The sequence below is a fragment of the Polyodon spathula genome, chromosome 19 (assembly GCF_017654505.1).
Source record: "Polyodon spathula isolate WHYD16114869_AA chromosome 19, ASM1765450v1, whole genome shotgun sequence".
Classification (NCBI taxonomy): Eukaryota; Metazoa; Chordata; class Actinopteri; order Acipenseriformes; family Polyodontidae; genus Polyodon; species Polyodon spathula.
In genome coordinates, this window is record NC_054552.1 from 33,468,070 (window position 1) to 33,487,953 (window position 19,884).

At 40.3% G+C, this 19,884-nt stretch overlaps 2 protein-coding genes across 3 annotated transcripts in view; one reads left to right on the forward strand and one right to left on the reverse strand.

Annotated features, from left to right (window-relative positions):
• fkbp16 (FKBP prolyl isomerase 16) overlaps positions 1-10,325 on the reverse strand; it is a 39,142-nt gene extending 28,817 nt beyond the window's left edge. Inside the window, exon 1 of the transcript XR_005946785.1 lies at positions 9,941-10,325. The gene's annotated coding sequence lies outside the window, so the exon portion shown is untranslated. The remainder of the gene's footprint in view (positions 1-9,940) is intronic.
• A 1,565-nt stretch (positions 10,326-11,890) lies between these two features.
• Positions 11,891-19,884, forward strand: part of LOC121294712 (RNA polymerase II elongation factor ELL2-like) — a 31,819-nt gene continuing 23,825 nt past the window's right edge. Inside the window, exons 1-2 of one of the 2 annotated variants that reach the window (XM_041218743.1) lie at positions 11,891-12,094; positions 16,680-16,727. In XM_041218743.1, coding sequence (XP_041074677.1) covers positions 11,957-12,094; positions 16,680-16,727 — 186 coding nt within the window. In that variant the 5' untranslated portion in view covers positions 11,891-11,956. The remainder of the gene's footprint in view (positions 12,095-16,679; positions 16,728-19,884) is intronic. The other variant, XM_041218744.1, reaches the window with a different exon arrangement.

A 19,884-nucleotide genomic window follows, 5' to 3' on the forward strand; every position in this document is an offset into this window, starting at 1 on the left:
GTGTGCCACTGATACGACGTGTATCTCTTATAGCCATATTAAACACCCATGATGCAGCACATTTCATTTCATAGCTCTCTAAAGCATGTCTAAATGAAGCACCATGAAAAGTCATGAAATGGCATGAACCTTAGAAAAGTTTATCACGTTTAATATGCATAGTAATCTAGCAGTTTACTAGGCTCTTTTAAAGTTTATGATCTGCTTTGCCATGCTTTCCAATGGGTAACCATGTATATGTGACTAAGTTGTCAATATTATTGCAGTGTGCATTGAGAATGAAAGTATTTCCACACCTCATACCTCTCTTTAATCATGGAGCAGGCAGCACAGAGACAGAATGGCTCAAAGAACTGCTTCACTAGCCCAGATAGAAGATGGGTTTTATTTATTATTACCCAGTACATTTTTTTAAATTCTATTGAATTTCATTTTTTTCAAAATAAATAAATAAATAAATTTTAAACCAACCTAGAAAACATGAAACCTTTACCATCTGGAGAAAACTACATAAACGACTGTCCTTGAGTACAGTCCACTGATCTGCACAGTTTGTATAATAAACCAAGCAGCAGCAGCACACAGCCCCCCTGCAGCTATATCGTTTTGCTCCAGCAGCCTCTTAATTGAAACTGCTTTGTAGCAAATACCTTAAATCTAAGTACTGACACTTGTGTCACTTGGTTTCCAAACACAGACTCCATTGGCTTTCCATGAATTTGTTTTCATGTTGCCATCTGCCACAGTTCATGCTTCATTAACTGCTCTAGTATTGCCAGCAATGCTCCCTGTGACCCACAGGTGCAAAGGAACTGTATTTCAACTGTGAGCATCAGATCACTGTGCTGCTGATGGGGAGGTGTTATCATCACCAACTTATGGGGTCTTCCTGCCTCCACTCACAGTGCCACGTGGTGGCAGGGAAACCAATCACAACGCATTGTCAATAAAGCACTGATGCAAGGTTGTTGCCTAGCAACAGCCTTCTCAAACTCCCCCCCCCCCCCCCCCCCCTCTCTCGTCATATTTCTCCCAGGGGGGTGATAGAATTTTGTAAACCATTCTGAGCCTGTGAATCACAGCGAATCACAAAGCAGCCTGCGTGACAACAGTGTACGATTATGATGCACTGATCTGCGGAGCAGCGCTGCATATCTGAGTGCAGAAAGCTGACCTTAACTTTTAGTGGCAAGCTGTGCACAATTAGGACTGCAGATCACTTTGCTCCTGTCTCCTTATCTTTCACAATCTCCCTTATAAAAGTGTACTGCTGTAAACCGCGGTAAAAGCACGGCAAGCATAGAAAATTATTGGCAACAAAGTATGGTAAAAAAAAAACATACATGATTATGCATGGAGAAGCACAATAAATTCATACAGTATAAACATATGAAAAGCTAAATTACTATGCAAATATATAATGGTAAACTCACAATGTCACAATCAAAAACAAACACAAAACGCATCAGATGTCAATTTACAATTAAGAGGTCATGAACAAAGAGTTATGACTGGGTTTCACTGCTGTCCAATTTGCAACACCCCTGACTAGGAAAGCACTATAACCTACACTATAAACCCTGACGTGGGTCATGCTTTCTTGATTATGACGCAGAGCAGAGCTGTCGGGCCAGCTCTTACCTGCCTCGCTGGCCGTAGGCATACTTTGCACTGGTGATGAGCAAAGCAATCTCATCCTTCTGCATCAAAGGGACGCACAGCTCCAGAGCCTGTCATGAAGGAGGAAAGCTCCATTTAACTGAGTTTCTCTTTCCTGAGAGAGTCCTTGCTTGGAAGGATCTTCAGTTAAAAAAGACACTGGAAATCACCTGCTAGGGGTAGAAGACGGTGTGTGGGTTTGAAGGTGTAATGTTATTTTAAACCTTGACATTCATGGAATCCAGAGGAGTCTTTTCAAAGTGTCTGAGGAGAGGGACTGGAATGACTACTTGTCCAGTTATTCTTATACTTATATATATAGATATATATATATATATATTGATATATAATATATATATATATTAAATATATAGAATATTAAGATATAAAATGATATAAATTGCATATATATATATACGGTGTTTTTCGATATATATATTACTATGATATATAGATACACGTTTTAAAACTGTCTGCATTGTTAATGTCAGTGTTGAAGATATTGGAAAAAGCTAAACAAAATTCTTGAATGGGATTGTATTTGTTTATTTGAATGGTCTTATTAACTGATAATGGACTAGCTGTTAACAAATGTGTTTAATTAATTGTTAACGGTTCGTTAACATGTAGCATCATGTTTGTTTTAATGTCTGAGTCAAGGACCTCAGTGAAGTGGACTCAAATTTCAAAGACTGAATTAAAAAGCCTTTAACAAAAATTTTAATTAAACTAAGAAGAAGAAGAAGAAGAAGAAGAAGAAGAAGAAGAAGAAGAAGAAGAAGAAGAAGAAGAAGAAGAAGAAGAAGAAATTCATTTGTTTACATGTTAGCTAGCTAGTTGTTAATTAAGAAACAAAAAATTTCATTTTTTATATTGTTCATTTTTGCTAAACACAAAATGCCACTGTTAATCAATAGACTTCAATAGACAGAACAATCAGAAACTGCCTTGTTTTCAAGAGCTTGCACTGCATTTGAATGTAGCTGTTGGGTTCTGTTTAAATGCAGACGTACGGACTGTCCTTTACTTTCACTCTCACTGTAATTTAATTCCTCATGCTGTATTCAGCATACATGTACCCAGCTTGCATTTGCGATTTCTAATCTTTGAGGTGGATAGATCTGCAGCCTTTATTACACAGAACAAAATTATGGTCCTTGAAAAACACGGCTACATTTAGAAACGTCATAATTGCAGAAACACACACCAAGTGAACGATTTTATCAAAGAATCAGCCTCTGGAAAAAAGCTATCCAGGAACTAAGAATAAACAACCTCAAGCCCTTAATGACGTGTCCAACTTGTATATTTGTGATACTGGGTTTGCATTCTGAATAATTAGGAATAATACACTTTGAGAAAACTAGGGCCTAATGTTTTGGTTAGAGCTTGTGTTGTGGGGCTACATTAAATTGTATTCATATTGGTCTTAGCACAAGTTTGTATTTTTCGTTGAAATTACTCGCCCGCTAATAAAAAAAAGCTCAAGCAGCTCCCCACCTGATTCACATGCCTGTCTCCGATGACAAATGTCAGCTTGGGGTCTTTCTCTATGATGGTCCCATCCTCCAGCATCCCCTGTACCTTCACTGTGACCTCCTGACCTGATATCGACTGGGAACACACCCTATCCCCGGCATCAGAACCTTCTTTCTCAGTAGCTTGTCATCTGGTAAGAAAGACACGGGCACAACTGAACTTCTGCAACTTACTATTGTATCTGTATATATAAGTATATGAGAGTTTGACAGCAGGTCCACAGAACACAACGGTGCTGAAGAATGCATAACATGTCATGAATCAATAATCAATGCTGTTGCTGCTGCTGGCCTCTCCCCTGCTCTCCTCCGACTCTCCAGGCTGAAGCATCACAAGCTGCTTCTTATCCTCCTCTTTGCTTACCCAGGCCTCACAATCTGGACAGCTCTTGAAATCGAACTCAGGCTTCTCTATGTCTCCGCCACAGTTGCTCTTTTTGTTCAAAATGTTACTTTAGAAACCATTGGCAGAGGCTCCAAAGTAGGTTGACGCAAATCTTTCTTTTCTGCTTTTTTTTTGTAAAAGTCTGCATGCAGTATAGCCGTACTATTGTCTTTCACTGTGGAGATTCCAGTGATGTGCCTGCGAATCGTAATATTTTGAACCAGACGCCCACATGGACACTAATTGAATGAAACCAGTAAATCCCTTCCTGGAACAGCGGCAGGACATCAGGACATGGTACTGGTGGGGAGGATTCTATCACAACTGCTGACACAGTTGGGTGCACCTCCAGATCACTGTGCCCTTCTAGGGAAATCCTGCAAGCTACACCACAGATAAAACAAAGAAACGTTAACTAAAAAAACAATAAAGCAAACCCTGTCAGCAAGACTGTGCAAAGAGATAATCTCTCAGATTAAAGGAGCAGAATCGAATCTACTAAACCCCTTAATGACCCGTCCTGCTGCCCCCATGATGCACCTCTCCTCCCGAATTGCTGCCATCTAGAGCAGTGGCCCCGTCGATAGCCGGCTTTGTTAAGTGGTGAAGTCTGCTTCAGCACAACAGTCTGCCACATATCAGGGTTTTTCTTGCTTGTAGAAGGTACTGGTTTCACGGCACTGAAGGGCATGCATAGTAAGGGTAGCAATGTGACCTTTCAATACTGTTTTGCTCCCCTTTCTGTGCCACAAATATGTAACCCTGATTATTCTGATTATTAGAGAAGAATTCAGAAGGTAAGTAATGGTATAGAGTATTTCAATCACTTTTTTTATGCTACTCATACTGCCTCCCAAGACATGTGTAAGCTCTGTTGCTGGCTGCAGAATCTGGCTCTTGGATTTTCATACAACATGTTTAGACCGGGTCAGCCAACCTATGCTGGCCTGCAGGATGTAAAAGAGCAACATGCCCATCCAAAAACTGGTCAATATGAGACAGCGTGCAGAGAATCCTAGATACGTTGTGTCAAAATGTGAGGTGGATTTGTGATCAAGTCCAAAGACGACTACGTTCCTGGCCAGAGTGCGTTTCCCCACTGCGTCCCTACATGAGCCCCCTGAATGGAAGCCTTTCAATAGAGGCTTTGTTAATTGTGATGCCTGTCTAGTATAATAACCCACAGCTGGCCACACAGTGACTAATACTGTTTGTGATGCACTGCTTTAAAGAAACATCTTTTGTTTTTATGTTTCATGACATGAGTCAACCCATTAAGCAGGAAGTTATGATTATGACTGAATAAAAAGACCACTAGAAACAGGGTACAAGATAAGGGTTTTTGCCGGCAGAATTGGACAGCTGCCAAATACCTTTGTGTCCTATACTGTAACATGAAGGTTTGGATGGGAGGAAGAAAGACACAACTATTAATGAGCACAACTACTATAAACCTAACATGCAAGTGAAAGCATGGAGTAAACTGCAGCAAATATTCACACAACCGTAGTGATCTAGCAGTGCATTCTAGAAAAGCTCTGAGTTTTAATATTTAACTGCTCAATTCTGTATGCTTTGATTCCCGTCTGTTGCTTTGAATGTGAACAAATAATGTTGGCATCCATTTCTGAATGCAGTTTAAATGCAAAAATGAAAGTGATCTTAAATCCATGTTTTTGAAAACCCATAGAAAATGGATCTTAACGATGCAGTCTTATTAATGGAATTAATCGAGAATGAAACTGCTCTGTAATGTAACAGATCGGTTCTTTGTCAAAGAGTCTGATCCCAGTGAATTACAGCAGGCAGGATTGGCATTCATGTATGAGATATCTGCCCTGAATTTGCCCATGTTGATTAGTCTCATTCCTAATTAACTACAAGACCAAGAGTTGACACAAATCAGAATGGGGGTTGTGGCGTGCTCTATATAAAAAGACACACATAGTTGCACTAAGAGGCTGTCTTTACTGGCACCAAACCTGAGGGCATCACTGCAAAAGACATCGAAAGGTCATTCAAAGGTCATTTAAAGATATTGAAACAGTTTAGTGAGATGCAGCACCCTAGGGTTGGGGTTGAATGTCATTTTCTCCAATCCCCTAAGTGAGAATAAGCTTAAATTGCTGAGTGTTAGAAGAATTTGTCCTTTTCTTTCTTTTGTTTTGTTGTACAATAGTTTCCGTGGCAACTTAGTTGACCTGGGAAGTAGTTATATGTACCTGTTGGCTGCCACTCTTTCGAATGAGCTAATATCACCATAGAAACAATGACTAACATAATTTTGTAATTAAATGGATGACTCAGACATTATCTTCCTATGCCCAGAATAACACTGGAACACGTGCTGGAAACCACACCAGAATCTGAAGAAACAAAGCTAACAAAATAAAATAAAAACACCAAGAAAACAGGCTTAATTCTGAACCATTTGAATGACCGTTTCTTTGTTTAATTAAATATTTAATTTCTAATAGGATTTCTTAAATGGAAACAACTCTGAAGTGACAAGAGTACTGAGCAGTCCATGCAACCCCAGGACCCACTTGTTGGATATGTCTGTCCCCAATACAGGCAGTCTAGTTATCTGGCAGCCAGACCCTTGCTTTTTAACCTGCTCTGGTTATTAATTCCGCAATCTAACAATCTGCTAAATAGCTTGACACCAGTGCTCTCTATGTGGGACAGAGCACCCCCTTCCAGAGGGAATGTTTCACTTTGTGTTTTTTGCAAGCAGAATGGCACACTGTGCTAAGCTGAGCATGGAACCCCTCGGTCCAGCAAATACATCACTGTGGACTCGGGTGGAGGTGGACAGACATGGATCAGAGCACTGTCTCACCATGCTGCACCATCAGAGGCTCCCTGAAGCGCTGCATAACGATAAGGGGGGGTGGGGGGGGGTGGGGGGTATTGTACTGAAACTAATAAAGGAGCTTCCTCACTTCTATTCCCACTGCTCATAACATATGATGTTTCTGCTGAACCAGTTTAGACACTCGTACAACATGGCTGTGGAGATGCTTCATAACAGCTGGCAATTCATGGAAGTCTAGTCTGTACAGCTCTGTCTTCATTCCCTCAGCCTAACCAACATGCGTAAGGCTAATGCTATTACAGAGGGAGGTAATACCTTTCCCCTCAGCAACATGTCTCGCACATTTAGCTCGTAGCAGACCATCAGACCATATGGCAAGTAAAGACTCTCTCAGCGACTATAATCAAGCATCTTAATCCCTGATCCAAGCGTCCTTTCCTGGGGAGGATTAGTGCTGACTAATTAACCTACATTTTCTGTTGGCATTCTTGTCTTATTACTGACAAATTCATCTCACCCATGTGTTAGGTCAAGGGAAAGCAGTAACCCAGTTATAAAAATGATTGCACTGCCCTAATCCTGCTCGATATTAGAGGCATGTTTGCTTTCTGTTTTTTTTTTTTTTATCTGTCTGCATAACATATCAAAGTATTTTCTGTAACCACATTTATTACTTTTTTATGTTGTTGTCAGCAATAGCAATATAAATTAAAAATAACTTGCTAGAACAAAGGGTCTGTAACGTCCTCCCCCCACAAAAAGAACTGCAACCATTATCATCTAGAATTCTAGGACTCCAACTCCCATAATCCTTTGCAACTCTCCAAAAAGTGCTGTTCAGAAATGTAAAAAACATGTTTACATTACATTCACGTCTTTCATATTGAAAAACATGAGACCTAAAAAGTGATGGCAATATACATTCGATAAGATTTACTGGAACTGTTTCCTTAGCTCCTTTAAAATGGAATCACATTAAACTCACATTAGCACCTGTGCCCTACACTAATTAAGTTACAGCAAATTAAAATAAAATGATGCCCCCTGCCCTGGAAGAGTAATGGACCAGTCGAAAGATGGATCATTTAAACACTAAATTCTGATCCATTCATTAAGAAAAGCTGTTTCAACACACTGTGTATCAGATAAGAGTTGGGCCAGCGTTCAATGTTGAAATAATATTATCAGAGGATTTGCCAGAAGTCTGCATGTGATTATTTTGTTATTTTTGGTTTGTTTTTCTGCACTAAGAGTCTCTTACCTCTCTGTCATGGTAATCACTGAACTAGTGAGTTCTTCACTGGGGGAATTGGACTTCTGCTGCTGTCACAGTTGTGATCCGTAATGTTTCATTTGCACTGTCTGGCTACATTGAACCCCCATTGATATGTGGTCCTGGCATAGTATTATTTTCATTCTTCATGGTTTTTCTCAGCAAAAAATAGAATTAAACTGCACCTGTCCAAACAGAAAGAAAACTGGGCCCATTCATTATTAAAAAAAAAAATATATATATATAATATCATGTTGACTAATTCTTTTTAATTGATTTATTTTTTTCATTGAGAATTTCTAGGTTATTATTATTATTACTATTATTATTTATTTATTTTGCAGACAACTGGGGTGTGTGAGCTATGCATCAGCTGCAGAGTCACTTACAACAACGTCTCACCTGAAAGACGGAGCACAAGGAGGTCAAGTGACTTGCTCAGGGTCACACAGTGAGTCAGTCAGTGGCTGAGCCAGGATTTGAACCAGGGACCTCCTAGTTACAACCCCTTTTCTTTATAAAGCAGGAAACTGCCATGTACACATCATATGAAAGCAGGACTTTCAGGATACCATATTGAAGGTAGAATCAGTCAGACTGTGTAGATTAGGGAATTTCTTGGAAATCGTGGAATTTGCAGGTTAGAATTATCATTAACAGACTACTGAAAGGACCTGCAATATAGAACTTAGTTGTTCGGTTTTAGTTTTGTTAAATGAACAGATGTTTTGTCTCCTTCAAAAGGCAAGAGTTAATGAAAGACTGGAGTTGAGGCTTTGAAAATGTGTCCCGATAAGAAGTCTCATGTGAGGTGATAAAGATGTTACTGATGCAATGCTTGCTATATTCCAATGGAAGCTCTTAACCCATACATTGTTTGATATGATTATGCTTACTTGATTCACATTTTGTGTAAGTGTTCCACCAGGGCAACCGCTGTTCCTAGGTTGCTATGGTGACGGTTGGCAAATTGATGAACAGCTCCTTTAATACAATCCTGATCATGTGATGTGTCGGTGGAGCCCCCTATGGCCACACTTGTCACCAATGGGATTTCACTCTGTGTAGCGCTAACTCTATTCGGTATCCTGCAATCTCCACATTAACAAGGACAATGCTTTCGTTGCTGTTTGCTTTATAATCATAATTCATGTTTACTCAGTTTGGCATGCAGGTCTACATTGTTTTAACATGCCCCAAGTATTTAACTGCGTGGCTTGTTAAATATTGGACAAGCTTTTAAGAAACTATTATGTTCAGTCACATAACCTTTTTCCACAGGGTGAAGGGGATCGTGTCGGGCACATATAAACAAGTTACCTACCTAAGCTTTTCTTATTGAGTGTTGAAGTGCTTCACCTTTTGTGACTGAATAATACCAGCATATAGGGAAATCAAAGGAAGAAAAAACACTTTGGCACTCCCACTGCTTTGTGTTTTTGGCCAGGAACCTGTATGATGAAACCCTATAACACAGACTGCTCCGATTAATTTCTTCTTAGATTGACTGGGATTTATGTGTTTAAAGATCACCCAATGATTCAATCACTATCTTCACATGATTTAACACTCCTCCCTTGTCAGTCAAATCAGTAATTCAACTGAGTCATAACATGATAACTTTAACACATCATACCATGCCATAACTTCAGTGAATGTTACACTTAAATGAATACTTTTTGAATAACATATATAAATATTGAACATTGCAAAGGATTAGCGTGTAACCAAATAACTGCACAGCAGAAAAGAAACTGTGATGAGGTGAAAGGAAACCGTTGGAGTACCTGCAGATTTCTTTTTTTGAAAAGGTTCAAAGCCTCTTCGCTTCACTACACTTTCTTTACCTCTGTCAGTGTGATCCTCCATGATTACAGAAGAGGCTAGTGACTCATTCTGAAATTACAATCCTTAGAGAATAGAAAAGTAAACCTTGCAAACCCCTCACCACTTTAAACAAACAATATCACAGTACAGCTCTAGAAAAGAACCACCCCGGCAATATATTTCAGTTAGCCAAAGTGGTTCTCATTACAACACGACCTGGGAGAGATCCGGGAAGCTTACCCCTGAATCTATAAGCCGTAATTAGCGATGCTGCCAGCGCAGTTACCAAACCCCACCCATGCAGTGTGGGTACCGTGTCCAAAGCTAGCCAAACAAAACAGAAAGTTCATATTTTGACGTTTTTTGGGTTTTTTTTTTTCTCAGTGTCTGTGGTACTGCTCCGTACTTTCACTGTGTAAAACTGTGTCTCCTAAACTCACCATAGCCCGACTTTACTCTCTTTCCAACGGGGAACCCGTGCTACTGACTGTAGGTTAGCTTAGTTCGAGACGCCGCTCTCTCTTGGCACAGGAGATTCCAGACGCGTGTTTCCAGTTACAATGACACATTCTGTGCTCTCTTACTTTTCTGAATCTGAGCTACAGCGGGCACAGAGTTCAATAGTTCCTCTGAAATGGACACTCCGTACTTTGAAGGCTCTCAAAACGTCTTGTGCTGTGCTTTCAGTAACGTTTCGATGTTAATCAGGGCACTGATGTTAACGGAGGGTTAAGAACAGCAGCTTCGTGGAACGTCTTCAGAAAGGAACGATCTCCCAGACCACGCCCCTTGAACTCCTGTTGCCGTGATCCGCACCTCATTACCCGGCTATGCAAACGTACATTTTCTTGCTGTCGGTTTATCAAGTCATAAACTGGTTATCAATCTGTCAAGGCGTGCATTGTTGACCGTTAAACACTTCCGGCATGTATTTGGAATGTAGTTTGAATGCAAAAATGAAAGTAATCTTGTGTGAATGCTTTATTTTAATTTTAATTTTTTTAATTCTAAAGAATGTCTACTAGGGAGAGGTGTATTAAACTTCATATATTGTAAACGTTCATTTGACCAGGGAATCGCATGCAGGATTGAATTTCACATAGCCCTGGTGAGAGGTACTGTAAGGAGAACAAAATGCTTTTCAATGGATTCCATTTAGAAAGAAAACAACAATACTGAGCAATACGAGTCATTAGTACAATCAGTTTATTGGATCCACTTTCCATTCACCCACTGCAGATCGAAAACAGCGTCAACGTGTTCGTTCAACCTCCCTCTTCTGACCCAATTTTGACGTCATACTGTGGGGGGTGGGGGGTCGTCGTATCACTGCTCCTCCCCCAAAGTGTGTGTGTGTGTGTGTGTGTGTGTGTGTGTGTGTGTGTGTGTGTGTGTGTGTGTGTGAGTGTGTGTGTGTGTGTGTGTGTGTGTGTGTGTGTATGTGTGTGTGTGTGTGTGTGTGTGTGTGTGTGTGTGAGTGTGTGGTGTGTGTGTGTGTGTGTGTGTGTGGGTGTGTTGTGTTGTGTGTGTTGTGTTGTGTGTTGTGTGTGTGTTGTGTATGTGTGTGTGTGTGTGTGTGTGTGTGTGTATATGTGTGTGTGTGTGTGTGTGTGTGTGTGGTGTGTGTGTGTGTGTGTGTGTGTGTGTGTGTGTGTGTGTGTGTGTGTGTGTGTGTGTGTGTGTGTGTGTGTGTGTGTGTGTGTGTGTGTGTGTGTGTGTGTGTGTGTGTGTGTGTGTGTGTGTGTGTGTTTGTGTGTGTGTGTTTGTGTGTGTGGTGTGTGTGTGTGTGTGTGTGTGTGTGTGTATGTGTGTGTGTGTGTGTGTGTGTGTGTGTTGTGTGTGTGTGTGTGTGTGTGTGTGTGTGTGTGTGTGTGTGTGTGTGTGTGTGTGTGTTGTGTGTGTGTGTGTTGTGTGTGTGTGTGTGTGTGTGTGTGTGTGTGTGTGTGTGTGTGTGTGTGTGTGTGTGTGTGTGTGTGTGTGTGTGTGTGTGTGTGTGTGTGTGTGTGTGTGTGTGTGAGTGTGTGTGTGTGTGTGAGTGTGTGTGTGGTGTGTGTGTGTGTGTGTGTGTGTGTGTGTGTGTGTTGTGTGTGTGTGTGTGTGTGTGTGTGTGTGTGTGTGTGTGTGTGTGTGTGTGTGTGTGTGTGTGTGTGTGTGTGTGTGTGTGTGTGTGTGTGTGTGTATGTGTGTGTTGTGTGTGTGTGTGTGTATGTGTGTGTGTGTGTGTGTGTGTGTGTGTGTGTGTGTGTGTGTGTGTGTGTGTGTGTGTGTGTGTGTGTGTGTGTGGTGTGTGTGTGTGTGTGTGTGTGTGGTGTGTGTGTGTGTGTGTGTGTGTGTGTGTGTGTGTGTGTGTGTGACGTGCCCAGTGTGTGTGTGTGTGTGCTTGTATCAATATTCCAAACTCCTCCCAGGCAGTGTGACGTTTCAAGGAGAATGTCTTCAATTCCTTAGTTCCAGACATGGCAGCCCTGAGAGAGGATCGTCGATACGGGCTCTCCTGCGGAAAAATTAATAAAAACACCCCGAATAAAACACTTTACCACGTCAAGCTCACCGACACCGCAATCAGGGCACTCGAGGCATATCAGAATCTCAAGGTAACTATGCATTAACGCGTATATCTATAGTTTTGTGTTATTTTTAATAAGTGCTGTAGAGAGTGAGCCTTCACGAGTCCAGAACCTAGAAGAAAACTTGACGATAACTCATAAAAAGTGAATGGTTGTCAGACGTCAGATTGTCATTTACAGAAGGCTGCTGTTTTCCTAAATCGCTCGAGTGTTTTAAGAAAATGACACCGAGGCAGCTGCCGTGGGAGCTTTGCGTAACACACCTTGGCAGAATAGAATCGCCCTGGACCGAATGCTTATTGCAACTAAACGTTACCATAAGACAGCATATGCGTTAGAAGTCGTTGTCGTTTGCACATCCAATGCTCGTTTCAGTGTTTTTTTTTTTTTATTTTATTTTTTTTATTGTGTTGTCTTTCTGATAGTAACAGGCGAGCGGGTTGTTTTCCAGATCCTGCTTCGAAATGGTTTGATTTTACATGAAACCTTTTTGAAACAAATGTGGCATTTTATGTGAGACAATCACATTATCCAAAGCACTGTTATTTCCTCTCAGATGCCATAGATGCGACTTTCTAGTTACAGCTTCTCATTGGTGGGCTGCAGATACTGCTGTAGACCGGAGCTTGTGTTGAAATAGTGTTTTTGATACTTGAAGCTAAACAGTCTAGTTTGGAGCGTGGTTAAAATAAATAAATACATACATAAATAAATTAATAATGTACTGCACTTATATTCAAATATACAGTAGCTGGGATTGCACAGCATTGTAAGCAGCCTGGGCAGTATAACTGCAGTTCAACACCATAAACTAGCAACCATGAGTCAATTCCATCCTCTGTTATGATCAAAAGGATCATCTGGCGTGTGCGGCGGTTAGGGTATGGGTGTAGGCATACCCCATTTCCAGTTTTCAGACTTCTCTTTGGGGATGTGCATGTTCAAATAATGATCGTTTTTATTATTGCCTTCGTCCTGTGCGTGTTTTCTAAAGATCGATGTGTACTTGTGCATATTAAAACAGCGTTAGATTCCTTTGCTGCAAGACTCCGCTTTACGCGAGTTACAGCTCAGAAAGTGCTCCACTTTGGTCCGCTGGGTCCTGCGTTACTAGAACCGTAGTACTGGCGTTAAGATCTTTGCGTATATTTAGTCTTAACTACTGGATTTAGGGGTGACTTTTTACAGTAGCAATTTGACTTTTTTTTTTTTTTTTTTTTTTTTTAATCTCCGTTTTAAAATAATACTAAATCTGTAATGTATTTGTTTCTTTTTATTGTCACTTGTAATCGTGAATGATATGACTGTTTATAGTGTAAATTGATCAAATAAATAGTTTTAATACTAGTAATAGAAAGTGCATTGCAGTTTCATTGTTTTGCAGCAGTTAACGCTTTATAAAAACACCACTCAGCGAATCTATCGATGTTTTCGGTTGCAAGTCTGATATGCATGCTGCACGTTTTAAAGCCCTGATTGTAAATTACATGGGCGCTGCAACAGTGGCAGAAAACAATAGCCGTGATCTATATACCCGCACAATCAAAATCTCAGTGTGAACTCTGGACGCCAGCTGGAAGGGGGTGCGTGGTTATTTTTTAATATCTGTGTTGTTGTTTTCATTTTTTGGGGGGGGGTAATAACGTTGCTGCTGTCCTGATTGGTCTCTTGGAGGTACTTTTTGTTGCCGTGCTGCTTTTTGCACTGCTCTGCCCTTTAAACACGTAAGCCCCGCCCCCTGCCGGCCGTGATTGGCCCCGGGACAAAGCTGGCAAGCTGTAGCTTGAACTATTGTTGTTTGCCCCAATCAAGAACAATTATGCGCTTCCTTAAACTGTGGGCATGATGCTTGTTGACATGCAAGGCCTCACGTGGCTGTGTTTGTTTGTTTATTTATTTATTCATATATTTTATTTATTTTATTTATTTTTTAATTTTACAATTTAAAAACAGCGTAGATGCAGTATTTATTATAGTTGATTTATGATGCTGTTTAGATGCCAATGCCAGTGATTTCACTAGTGTGTGTTTCTTTTTGTTTTTATTAAGGAGATACTTGTCAATGATATACAGGGGATCCCCCCCCCCCCCCCCCCCCCCCCCCCAAAAAAAAACATCTAAATCTGTTCTGGTGAGATTAACTCCGCTTTTTCTTATGACACATAACAGATTATTACTGCCTAGTACATTGCCCTTGCAGATTTTGATGGATTGAGCCATTGGGGTTTTATGATGGGTATTTTGCCAAGCTTGGCTATGTAATTAACAAAGAAGGAACAAAGGGTTCTGATGGATATTCCAAGATGATTCTTTCATATCATGAAATGTAACACTGCAGTTAATATCTAATTATAATAAATCACATTAGGAATATCCTTTGGTTTGCATTGCTTCCATTTTAATAGGTTATTTTGTCCCTTTGGAATTTAAGCGCCTCCCAAAATGCCCAACCTGGATATCAGGGTTGGCTAAGAAACAATCTCTGTATGTGCTTCAATAGAAACCATGTTTGCTGAAGTTGACCAGGTTATCAGTTTTGTGCTGGAAAAAACAAACAAACAAACAAACAAACAAACAAATTGAGCATTACTGCATCCTAAACTCAATACAACTAACCAACAATAATGATAGGGATGATAATAATAATACTAGTGTTGATGATGATGATTATTATTATTATTATTATATTATTATTATTATTATTATTATTATTATTATTATTATTATTATTATTTATTTTTCTTCTGTCTTCTTCTTATTATTATTATTATTATTATTATTATTATTATTATTATTATTATTATTATTATTATTATTTTTTTTTTTTCTTCTTCTTCTTCTTCTTCTTCTTCTTCTTCTTCTTCTTTTATTATTATTATTATTATTATTATTATTATTATTATTATTAAGTACCGATCAGTAATCTTGCTCCAGTATTGATGTTATCTAGTTAAATAGAAGTCTGTATCTGCAATCAGCAGGCAGCCCTGAGACTGGCATGCCTTGTAGATAACAAGGTGTGTGTGTTTAACCCTGGGTCACCCACCTCCTGCTCCTTGTTGAACCCACGCTGCAGGTGTGTCCTGCCCCCTTGAGATCACAAAGGGGTTTTAATGCAGGTGGCGCCCCTGTACCAGCGCGGGACAGAGAATAAACTCGCCAGTATCGATGATGACTGGCTAGCCATATACTTTCTATTGCCCTCGCTTGTGTCATGCCAATGTGCTTTATTATTGCTTTTAACATTTTTAACATTTGCTTTTAAGGATTTGTTCCTAGTTCCTAGTCACGTCTAAGCAAAAGGTACTGCATCATATAGCATGCTCCAATTTCTGCCATTCATTTTGATGGCATTGATTCGATTGGGTTTATTGAGCGTTAAAATGATTAATGGTTTAAAAGTGATAACAGATAATGATAAGAGTTGTTTTGAAGGTTATGGCACATGTCTTTGACGCAAAGCAAATGTCCTTTTATTTACACATGAAATGTAGCTGTAATAAATCACTGGCTGAAGTCCAGGCAGTATCTGTTGGTTTTTCGTGCTGAGAGCACATTCACGTGAGCATTGATAATGTGGTGTATTTCGTCCTTCACAGAAGTTAACTTTAAGAGCTCGAGGAGAAGCACTCAAACTGAAGCTCAACTCTACTCTGTCGGTTTCCTAAAAATTCTGGTGCAGCTTAGTGGATCAATCTGCAATTCCAAGCTCCCGATATGCATCCTTAAGAAGGGTTAATGCTTTGAGATTCCTGTTCATTGGATCCTTCATAAGAACAGTACATACTCAAATCCATGTGAAAGGGAAAGGCTTAATTGAAACCTGTTTGGTGGTTCTAAAGTCCATATCACACTTGAGTACACGATTCCTTGTGTTGCTGTTCAGTAAGGGAGGACCCACAGCATTCGAAGGAAGTTGAAGTTCATGTAGAACACACATGGCTGGATTGGTTGAGCATGAATAGGGTGGTGAAGCGTGATAGCTGTGAATTGCTGGAAGCCTCCAGCCTTCAACCTCAATACACTTTATTAGACCACGGTGTCAACAAGTACTGTAGGACCCGCCCTGGGTTTGCAGAGTCTAAATACGAACATAAACACCAAGTTAGTGCTCACATTCTTTGTGTGTGTGTTTCAGTGCTGGGCCAGCATTAGACACTGCTTGCTTTAGGTTCATTCTGAGCCTTGGTTGTTTTCATGGTTTTGCAGAGGTGGAAATAAAACTCCCATTGCATAGCAGCTCGAGTCATTCACGTTTTACTGTAAGCCTAATTGGGACCACCTGATCTTTTCTAATTGAGCACAGATGGGAGATGACAAGTGACTGCTGCATCTTTGTATTACCCGAGCTGGAACAGGGTTTAAATGTGCTCATCGTGGTGAACACTACAGCATTTGAAACCTTTTTTTTTTTCCTTAAAATGTTCTTTTATGTTTGGAGAAATGCTTATTTAGGTGGTTTTTTTTTATTGTTTTGTAATTGTTTGAACTCCAGACATGTCTAGTGTAGGTGAACCTGGTGTTCTATTGGTTGTTCCACTTTCTTGTTAATTATTCAAAGTCTACAAAGCTGATATTAACCCTCTCTCTCTCTGTCTCTCTTGACTTCCAGGGTTCCTTACCAAATCAGCCTGTTATCTGCTTCCAGGGAAACCAAGGGGTAAGGGTCAACTTCTGTCTTCATACACACTATCCTGCAGTGCAACAGTAGCTGGATAAACACATTGGTGTCATATCTAATATACGTTTTGAAATGTGCTTTTACCGTGTAAAATACAGTGGTAGAAAAGAAGTAGTCTTTGCGAATGGCAGATCATTGTTTCTTACTGCTGCACTGGAGCCCATCTTCCGCATACATTACATTCCTGTAACGTTATTGAAGTTTAAAAGGTGGGTCTGCTTTATATTGCCTCCCCCTGTTCACTTGTGACCTGTGACATTTGGAGTTTAATATGTGGTTTTTATAGGCAGTGACCAGGATAAGGATTTTGGCAAAGCTTGGGAAAGCTGCTGATTTTCTAAGGCCACTCTATGGAGTTATTTTTGTTGATATGTTGATATGAATTATGCTGTGGATGAATTTAATACCCAAGTGTAACGCTTATGGAAAGGTTTTGTATTTGAAGTGTCTTTTTTCAGTGTTCTTTTGTGCACGCTGTTCATTTCAGATGTTGTCGAGGTGCGAGTTGTTTCATGTTCTTATGGATGGGTTTTCTCTGCTCCTCCTTTGTCACACCGTAGAAGTATTCAAATCCTCCCTGGCATAAGCATTCAAAAGTACTTTCAGTTTTAAGGGATGAATATGGATGCAGTGTGTTTTCGGATCACTGTTTAAAATGTGGGGGTGGCATATTCAACTTTAATAGTTTATGCCAACAGTATTGTGCGTGTTCTGTTAAAGGACCCTGGTAATGCAGTGTGGGGAAATGCCAGCAGTCATAATTAAGCATAAATAAAATCTGAAAGCATGGTGACTTAGAGATGCATGAGTTTGTTTAGTTGGGTTAATTCTACCATTCTCATTACAGATATTAACACATGAAACATTTGCGAAGCTTGAATGCATTCAGTGCGCCTCCTAGGAGGGCTGGAAATGGGCAGCTTCCGCCACCCAAGTGGGTATTAATGAGGATTGTGAAGCTGTAAGATAAATCTGATTAAGCTGTTATTGCAGAGGAAATTGATGGATGTGGCAGACTTGGAACACAGTGACTGATCTTGAAGTGTCTCCCATGAGGAGGCAGGCAGCAGGGCTAGCACATGCACATTGAAATTCAGCTTTATCCCCTCTGTGTCTGCAGCCCAATTACAACATTCCCGATATTGCCTTGTCTGAAAGAAATGAGGTGCTTCATTTTGTCATCTCTTTTTTTTTTTTCTTAGTTGATCCGATTTTGCTAGCTGTAGCTGCTTGCTCTTCTGCATTCCGTGTGGCCAGGGGGGTTTCTAAAGGAAAAGAAAGCCTTTCTTTTCTAAACTAAGGTCACTGATGTTCGTTAGTGCTACATGTGAGGTACTGAAGGGTGAGAGGGTGTGTGAAGGGGAGGAGGTGATGCACACAGAGGCACCCGATTTGGAAAGCTCTCGGCTTTAAAGGCTGCCTTTGATGTACTGTACTGTACAGCAGGCTGCCTCTGCTCTTTATAATCCCTCTGTTTTTAAGAGGCTAGTTCCTGGGCAACTCTGAGCACCAGGCTCCTTGGATGAACGTTTTTTATTAAAAGGTTGGAGATAGGCAGGATAGGAAATTCCCATCCATATTCTCCTGGCTGTCTACCAATATGTTGTGGTGGGGGAGTGGGTGTCTGTTTGTAAAACTGTTGTGTGTTGTCACTACCATTTTGCTGTTGCCTTCGTGATATTTTATAAGGTGCTGTGCATCTAATCCATCCAGGCAGCATACTGTGCTCGCACTCTTTCCTGTGAAGCTGGGGAAGCCCTGTGTGTTCTGCTGCCCTGAAACTAAACTGTACTGTCCTAAAAACAGTTCAAATGTTTCTGACAAAAAGAAGAAAAGATCAGTTATGCAGTTGAGCTCAAGGGGGAAAACAATATATATTTGTAGTCATTTCTGGTAAGGAAAAATGCCCCTAAACAATTTTAATAGCTGTCAATCACACACAAACAATCTGCAAAGAGGGTTTAATGTTTAATGTATTCCGTGTTCATGGTGTGTAACATATGGACAGCTAGGAATCTCTTGCCCTAATGCACAGTTTTTCCTGCCAGAAGGTTTGTCTGTTTTCTGTTTTTTTCCCTGGGGATGTAGGCTATTCTGCTCTTTATTGGACATGCAGGCATGTTGTTATGCTTTCATGCAATACTGTATTCAATACTGCTAATAGTAATCTAATGTATTGTCCATTGTGATTACACACAGGAGAGCTGTGGTATGCAGTGTTTTTCTGCAGTGGTGTATCCTGGTTAGTCATAACCATCGTTTTCCTGTTTACCACGGAACGGTTTCCTAATTTGAGATTCATGTTTTCCTTCTCAGTGTTGAATGGCAGAGAGAGGAAAGATCAACGCTGTTCAATATTTGCTCTGCTTAGGGATGACACCTGTAATGCACGTGGAAAAAAAGGGTTTGATACAGAATTAGGAAATTATATTTGATTAGGGTTTTTTTTTTTTTTTTTAAACCCTGCAAAAGTGAACTACAGAATAAGATGCAAAGTGAAATGTAACGCTTTTGAGACTGTCAGGCATGCAATTATTGTTTGTTTGTTGATAAGAATGATTTTGACTCCCTTAATGCTGGTGCTGCTTACCCTTTAAGAGACGGTATTATATAAGGTTAATATAACTATGTGGCTTGCAAATCGGTGGTAGCACAGCAGTCTTTCCCTTCCTACTGTATTAACTGTTACAGGGGCGTCAGGATATGCCATTTCCATTCTCCATTTCCGACGGCATGAAATGCATTTCACCTTAAACAATCTGCAGAAGTCTAAATTGCTCCATTTGCAGGGTCAGCAGTTTACTATTTGCTCTAATGTAGGGTTGGGTCAATGAGGAGCCGTTGGTTATCTTAACCTCTCCATACTGGACAACACCTTGATAAGGCAATGCATTCAGTGGGGCTGTTGACACTCCCTTTGCCAGGACCACAGAGTTGAAAAAACAAAACAAAACAAAACCTTGCTAGATCTGTAAACCGTTGATCTACAGTCTTTTAAGTTTAAATTTCAACCATCATCCAGGGCAGGCTTGTGCTAAACAGCATTCCATCAAGCTTGTCTCGCAGCGACTGAATGCAAAAGCATACATTATTGCTGCAGCCTGTCTCTTGACCTCAGTGTTATTGCACAATGCAT